This window comes from Sparus aurata, unplaced genomic scaffold, assembly GCF_900880675.1.
Source record: "Sparus aurata unplaced genomic scaffold, fSpaAur1.1, whole genome shotgun sequence".
Taxonomy (NCBI): domain Eukaryota; kingdom Metazoa; phylum Chordata; class Actinopteri; order Spariformes; family Sparidae; genus Sparus; species Sparus aurata.
In genome coordinates this window covers 318,989-326,979 of record NW_022045103.1, presented here as the reverse complement: position 1 = coordinate 326,979, position 7,991 = coordinate 318,989, and the positions used below count along the sequence as shown (strand labels likewise).

Genomic DNA, 7,991 nt, shown 5'->3' with positions numbered 1-7,991 from the left:
GGTTGGCCACATTTTTGTTAAATAATTCTACAGAATTACCATGATATGGAGTTAATTGACTACTATTACTACTAATTTCAATAAAATAACCAATATCCTTTAATAATTAAAACCTAAATAACATACAGTCAGTCCTTTTCCACTACCAACCTATTGCAGATTGAAGAAAAAAGAGAAAGATGGTTTCAAATTGACTGTATTGAACATCAAAAAGTAGTTGCACCATATAAAAACAATACAAAACACAACATGAATCGTAGGTTACATTACAAGATATAAAATATTACAGTGATAAACCAGGCAAAATCACATAACAGCTGCTGAAATAGAGTCAATGAGTGCATCAATTCAGCTTTTACACAACTTTCTTGGTGAGAACTGCTCCACTTTAAACTGACACTTAAAAGCTTCAATTCCCCAAAATAAAGATTTTTACTAGAAGGAAAAATATCCAACAAAAACTGATTCTGCAAAAAAGTTGTATAATTTAATATGTGATTTTAACAAGGCTCAGTACCATGCACACAGTAATTAAAATATATCAGCAACACATGCACCAAAAATACAATTTCAATTTCAGTTAAAATAGATTAGATAGATAGATTTAAATATTAAAATATCACTGGGCAATCCTCATACATTTGGAATTACCAATAAATGTTACTGAATAATAGTGACGGGTTAAATGCAAGCAGCAAAAACAAAAGAACAGTCGGTAAAGATTTTAATCTCAGCAAAGACTTTGTTGAATATCAATTTCATCATTCACTGTGAAAGCTGAAGTGGAATAGACACTCTTTTCTTACCATTTCTTAGTTTGAACAAATAATGTTCTACAAATGACAGTGTGTGTTTCATCTGTTCAGCCGAGTCGCTCTCTCTCAGGTCTGTGATTCTCAGAGTGCAGTCGTTGTTACCACAGTTATACTGCACACAACTTAAATACCTCGCTTCATTTTTCAGATCCACATAATTCTCATTCTGCACTGTCCTGAACCAAAATCTGTTCTCAGCTCTCTTTACAGAGGATGGGTATCTGTAGCTGCAGCTAATGTCCACTGTTGATCCTTTTAAGGCACAGATCTCAGTAGAGCTGTAAGTCACTCCATCGCCATTGCTCTTGTACCAGGTACAAGTAGCTGCTGGGTTAGCATCACTGCTACCGGTCAGAGTCACTGAACTGCCCTCCACTATCTCAGCAGAAGGACTCACTGACACAGAGGGAAGCTTTGGAGCATCTGGAGGAGATATGAACACATTTTACATTTCATTTTAAAATTGCAGATGAGTTTCAGATGAATAACAGATGAAACACAATGAGGAAACATTAGTTATAAAGTAGGTGATGCAGTTTGATTCAACCCTTTGCAACATATATTAAATATAACTACTGGCTGTGTTGGCTTTAGGGATCCACATGAGGCACATTTGAGAATAAACTAAAGCTAGTTCATCTTACTTTTGATTCAAATTAAAAACACAGAGCACACAAAGACTCAAAATGTCTCATAGGTCATCAGTGCTGAAGGAAGCAGATCTGTAGGAGCACTGCATGAAGCAGTGTCCCACTTTACATGAAAACACTGAACACCTTCAGTTAAAGTGTGGAGAGAGTCCAGGAAATACAGTTTCCAGGGGAAAAAGACAAGAAGAAGGTTTCTGTTACTTCATACTTATCATATATAACGTTGCATTACACTGCACTTTGTGTATTGTGAGACTACATGAAGCTGGTAATACTTGCAGTCGTTTTTACAGCGCTGATTTAACCACTTCAACCAGTAACGGTCACTGTACCTCTCACAACACGTACGGGAGTTGCTCCTGTGCTAACAAAAGTGTCACAATAACAATGACGTTGGTGTTTCAAATGGTTAGCTCGTCACACTATAACACAAACAAACTCACAGATCGACGCAGCTCCTGGATTCTGAGAGGTTAAATTACTGTTTTGTCAGTGGAGTCTGGTGGCTAACGTTAGTTAGCTAGGTTAGCTAGGTTAGCAACTGTAACAGCAGAAAACGAACGCTCCGTCTCCAGACAGCCGTTGGCACTGAACCGTCGTCGCTCGTGCACATTCAGTGAAGACGCTGCTGCCGGTCACTGTCAAAAGACCGCGAGACTGTGTGATCCTCCGTGAACACACCTGCCGACTGAAGAGCAGGTGGCTGCTAGATACACCTGTATGTTTCTGTGGCTCCGCCTCCTCCACTTTGAGATATATATACTGAATGAATGATACAGTCACATGTCGGATTCACCGTAAATATGAAATGCCAACGAGGAGAATGTAGCTGCAGAGAATCAGCAAATGATGAAAATGATTTTGTAATTAAAAAATAAAAGATATAAAGTGGGCGAGTGATTAATTCAGTAGTCTATAGGCCTACACGTTTAGCATACATAACATAGTTTATATATAGGCCTATATCTATATAACACACACACACACACACACACACACACACACACACACACACACACACATCTAATATTTGTATCATATACTTTTCGATTATGGACAGAATGTGCACACAGCTATTGAAGAGATCATAAAAAGTCCATTCTTTAGTTAAATTGTAGGGATAAAAACATACAAAATAACACAATGAAAGCACATATAGGCTGTGTATATGTAGCCTATAGGCTACTTATAGCCTATATATAGCAGTTATAGTAAATACATTGCTGTATATATTATATATATAGCATATTGTTACATATTTGCAGGGCTTTATTTTTTTTTTATTCATTCATTTATTTATTGTCTGAAACAAGATCTCAATTATTCCATTGCCAGTCTCTTGTTTTTTATTAAGCACATAAATTTAATCACTCCCTTTTTTTTTTTTTTACAGAAATGTGATAGAACCTTTTTAGACAGACGGTTCTTTGATAGAGGATATAGAACCTTAGGATTCGATATAGAACCTTGATGAAGCCTTTTTTTAAGAGTGTGGACACACCTGAACATAACTCACTGTCTGTGGCCAGGCTGGATGGCTTTATTGTTTTAAACATCATTTTAATGTGTTTAAAAGTTGTGTTATCAGCCCTGTTGGCTTCTCTGATCACTCACTTGTGACAGCTTCTGTTTTTATAACATGTAAACCAACAGTGTCTGTTGACATTTTAACACGACCTGACTGGAGGAGAAAAACTGCAAAGAAACACCAAAGTATGAAATCTGAGTTTGTGTCTCTACAGCAGTGGTGATTTGGCAGAAACTGTCAGAATAAATCAGATGAGAGTCTTTACTCTGTATAAATAAAGAGTGGAGGCTGTCTGAGGCCCCTCTCACCCCTCACAGTACAGAATGGTTCAGTCCAAACAGCTTAACAGTGGAGTGGCTGCTGCTCATCAACATGTCTTTACCCAAGAAAATAAAACCAGGGAGCCTTAAAGGAAAGGAAAAGGCAGAAAGGAAAGAAAGCAAGGAGAGGAAGACAACTCCTCACACATTTCTTTGTAAAGAAAGGTGAGCACAGTTCACAGCTAACACAGTTTAAGAACAGTTAAAGCTGATAATAATGTCAGCAGCTGTAAAGATTGAAGGCAGTCAGACAGCATGAATCTAGTTTCTCAGTTTGAGCAGCAGCAGGTTCCTCATCCTCATCTCATCCTCATTAAGTGCTGACTCAAAGTTATTATTACAAGTCATCATTTCACATTGAGGTGAAAACAGTTCAAATGTGGAGCCATATTTAGCTCCTTTCCCTGTAAGACAGCAGGACATGTTTGGTATCAGAGGATTCACTTCAGTTTCAAGATTTCTATGATGCTTAAAATCATCTTAAAAACTGTTAATGTAATGTTGATGCCAGATGATCCTCCATCATTTTCAGAGGGTTAAAAGAAAGCCAAGAACTGAGGTGGAGAATAATTCCAATTGTAAGATCCTGGTGATCAATGAGGCAGAGTTTAATTAAAATAATTAGATTTCTGTTCATGGGGCCCTAAATCCCTGGCAGCACCCTGCCTAGCTGAGACCAGCAGACCAGAGTTGACAGTATTGATCTGAATGTGATGTTTTTATTTGATCCAGAAGAAAGTTGAAGGAACGAGCTGAAAGAAACAACAAATCTTTTCATCACTGAGAACAAAGAAATGCAGCTTTAATAGTTTGTATCAGTTATTGATTGATGATCAGTTCTCAGCTGATTCAACAAATCTTCACTTCCTGTTGAAGAAGTTGATCAAAGAAAATGTTAAATTTGACGTCCAGAAATGTGAAAGTGACAAAGAGAAGCAACAAACAGCAGTTGAACACTGAGATGAGACATTACTGTGAAGACCACAGGGACAAAACATCACAACACCATCAGGACTCTGATCATGTCCAACACCTTGAAAACCTGGTTTTACTTCCTGTGTTTCTGTCCCCTGTTACCTGCTGCTCTCATCTGGTTCTGTCCTTCAGCTTTCTCTACTACTTTGTAATCAGTCAATAAAGTTATTCAAACTGCTGCTGCTGTCTGTACAGCTGATGTTGTGCTTTGTTTCCTCTCAGTCTGTCAGGTGGAGGTGGAGGAGGGGGAGGAGTCTGTCCAGCTGCCCTTCAGAACTACACCTGACCTGCCTGAGGACGCTGCAGTGATGTGGGACTGCTATAAACCCTCATACAGTACAGTCCACCTGTATGAGAACAGATCTGAGCAGCCTGAAGAACAGGACCAGGATTACAAAGACCGAACAGAGATGAAGAAAGACCTGCTGAAGACTGGAGACCTCAGTCTGACCCTGAAACACCCCAAAGAGACAGACACAGGAACGTACAGGTGTGAAGTCTACAACAAGGACGTGTGGCGAGTGAAAACAGTGGAGCTCAAAGTCAAAGGTCAGTATGAAGATACAGAACAGAGGTCTGTGTGTCTGTCTCTGATTGGCTGCTTGTCTCTGGTTGGCTGCTTGTCTCTGGTTGGCTGCTTGTCTCTGGTTGGCTGCTTGTCTCTGATTGGCTGCTTGTCTTTGGTTGGCTGCTTGTCTCTGGTTGGCTGCTTGTCTCTGGTTGGCTGCTTGTCTCTGATTGGCTGCTTGTCTCTGGTTGGCTGCTTGTCTCTGGTTGGCTGCTTGTCTCTGGTTGGCTGCTTGTCTCTGATTGGCTGCTTGTCTCTGGTTGGCTGCTTGTCTCTGGTTGGCTGCTTGTCTCTGGTTGGCTGCTTGTCTCTGATTGGCTGCTTGTCTTTGGTTGGCTGCTTGTCTCTGGTTGGCTGCTTGTCTCTGGTTGGCTGCTTGTCTCTGATTGGCTGCTTGTCTCTGGTTGGCTGCTTGTCTCTGGTTGGCTGCTTGTCTCTGATTGGCTGCTTGTCTCTGGTTGACTGCTTGTCTCTGTTTGGATGCTTGTCTCTGGTTGGCTGCTTGTCTCTGGTTGGCTGCTTGTCTCTGATTGGCTGCTTGTCTCTGGTTGGCTGCTTGTCTCTGGTTGGCTGCTTGTCTCTGATTGGCTGCTTGTCTCTGGTTGGCTGCTTGTCTCTGGTTGGCTGCTTGTCTCTGATTGGCTGCTTGTCTCTGGTTGGCTGCTTGTCTCTGGTTGGCTGCTTGTCTCTGATTGGCTGCTTGTCTCTGGTTGACTGCTTGTCTCTGGTTGGTTGCTTGTCTCTGGTTGGTTGCTTGTCTCTGATTGGCTGCTTGTCTCTGGTTGGCTGCTTGTCTCTGATTGGTTGCTTGTCTCTGGTTGGTTGCTAGTCTCTGGTTGGTTGCTTGTCTCTGGTTGGCTGCTTGTCTCTGATTGGCTGCTTGTCTCTGGTTGGCTGCTTGTCTCTGGTTGGCTGCTTGTCTCTGATTGGCTGCTTGTCTCTGATTGGCTGCTTGTCTCTGGTTGGTTGCTTGTCTCTGGTTGGCTGCTTGTCTCTGATTGGCTGCTTGTCTCTGTCTAACTGTCCTCTGTCTCCTCTACAGGGAACATCAGGAACAGAAGCAGCTCCACTGATCCGACTCCTCTGATGGCTGATCAACCTGTTTGATCAGTCTGTTGGTCAATCTTTGATTATTGATCTGATGTGACTTTGGATCAGAGACTAAATGGAGGTGAAGGAGCTGATGGAGGACGGATGAAGACAGGAGGACACTTCGTCAGCTTCTTCTTCACTCTGACTCTCACACACAGTCTACACACTCACTATTGATGACTATTGATCAGTGATGTCAGAGTGATGTCAGAGTGATGTCACATGGTGGTTTGGACTGAAACATGTGGTTTAGATCCTTTGAACTCTTACAGTAAAGTGTAAGATGAAACAGAGGACGTCAGGAACAGAAGCAGCTCCACTGATCCGACTCCTCTGAAAAGCACAAAAAATATTAAATCAAAAAGCACTTCACCTGTTGTACTGTGCACTCGTCTCTCCACACCTGCAATACTGTGCAGAGGTGTGGGGACACACATATAAAGGCTCCACACAGCCTTTGTTAATACTCCAAAAAAGAGCTCTGAGAATCTTACATTATGCCAACTATAGGGCACACACAAATCAGTTATTTATTGAATCAAGAATACTTAAACTATATGACTCTTCCTAGACAGAGAGGAGAGACACAATCTCAGAGGGAACATGATTTTCAGGCAAAGTAAAGTACGAACTACGTTAAAATCCTTTTCTTTATCGGTCAAAGGTGTTAAACAATGGAATGTGCTAGAAGAAGATATCAAAAAATCAGCAACACTAAGTGGCTTCAAAAAAAAGTATGTACATTCAATCGTTGATCAGTACAGATCAATACTAGAGGGTTGATAAAGGTCAGAGGCACGAATCAACAGACACTGTGCAGACACTGTGTTGAGACGGCATGTGAGCATAACAAATACCATTCTGTACCCAAACAATAAGTTGAACCTGAGAAAATTGTATGGTCCAAGGCCATTCTGACTTTGTGGCAAGCCTGGCTATAAGATGAGGCCATAAGATGAGACTGTTGTTCACTCATGATGGACTAATATGGACACATGTGCAGACACACATGTAATCTGTATGTACTGTCTAGAGCTTGAATTCAGCTCTGTATGCTACTGCTGTAATATGTTTTGTCAAAGGTCATAACAAAAGAAAAAAAAGAGAAGAAAAGAAAAAAGTAAATTGCAAATGACAAGAAAAGATCAGGATGAAGATTTTCTCCTGTGGGTAATGGGGGCGGGACTTGATAAGCTTTGGCTTCTCCCGCTTTTCCCTTTCGGCCATGTGTGTTGTATTATTTGAACAATGATGAAATGTGATGCTTATGAATTGACATGCCCGAAATAAACAACATAAATAAATAAATAAATAAATACAGCCTCAGATGTAGAGACAGCAGGTCTCTACAGTAACAACATGTATCATTACCTTTACAGAGTGTCTACACATAGAAACACTCACATTTAACACTTTAACACCTTTTAATGCCACTTTATATGAAATTTAAGACCAAACCTTCAATGGAAATACACACTAAAAGTGAAATATACACATGTTGCACATACCAATAATTGCTGTAAGCTTTTAAAATAAAAGATGATTTAATCAATGAATAAATGGACATTCTTTCATATTTTAGGTGTTTTCTTAGAGTCCAACGTCTTTAATGTGGATCTGTGTCATCTTCACTTCATCAGTGTTGTTGGAGCCATTTTTTAGTTCATTTTCTTGCTCATTTAAATATGAGAAATGTCACCATCTGGTGTTGACCAGTGGTGATACTGAAAGACCTTTATAATCAGGCCACTAAGTACACGCAGGTGTGCAACAGTGAATGCCAGGAGAGCACACAGTCTTTTTACTGCTTTGCTCTGCTCTGCTCTGATTTGTTTTTTGATTCTCGATAATTATCGAAACAATGTAGAACGCTATTTTTGGATATCAATCGATCGATGGATATTAGCGTACCTTTGTTCAGTTTTACCTTTAGTTAATTCAATTTATTAGATGCACGTCAGAGCTCAGAGCCAACACATGCACACACTCAAACAACCCACTCATAACCAAAGGGATGGACTACAATCAACTTCAACAAACCAA

At 40.4% G+C, this 7,991-nt stretch overlaps 1 protein-coding gene across 1 annotated transcript; it reads left to right on the top strand.

Annotated features, from left to right (window-relative positions):
• The first annotated feature begins 4,517 nt into the window (after positions 1–4,517).
• On the top strand, positions 4,518–6,298 carry LOC115577594 (myelin-oligodendrocyte glycoprotein-like). Its single transcript, XM_030410471.1, has 2 exons — positions 4,518–4,837; positions 5,899–6,298. The coding sequence occupies exons 1-2, from the start codon at positions 4,597–4,599 to the stop codon at positions 5,961–5,963; spliced, it is 306 nt and encodes a 101-aa protein (XP_030266331.1). The 5' UTR covers positions 4,518–4,596; the 3' UTR covers positions 5,964–6,298.
• The last annotated feature ends 1,693 nt before the right edge of the window (positions 6,299–7,991 follow it).

Excerpts from the sequence above, each read along its gene's own strand:
- LOC115577594 (XM_030410471.1), top strand. The coding sequence starts at position 4,597 with ATGTGGGACTGCTATAAACCCTCATACAGTACAGTCCACCTGTATGAG. Across the intron at positions 4,838-5,898 it reads AGTGGAGCTCAAAGTCAAAG|GGAACATCAGGAACAGAAGC; the intron begins GTCAGTATGAAG and ends TCTCCTCTACAG.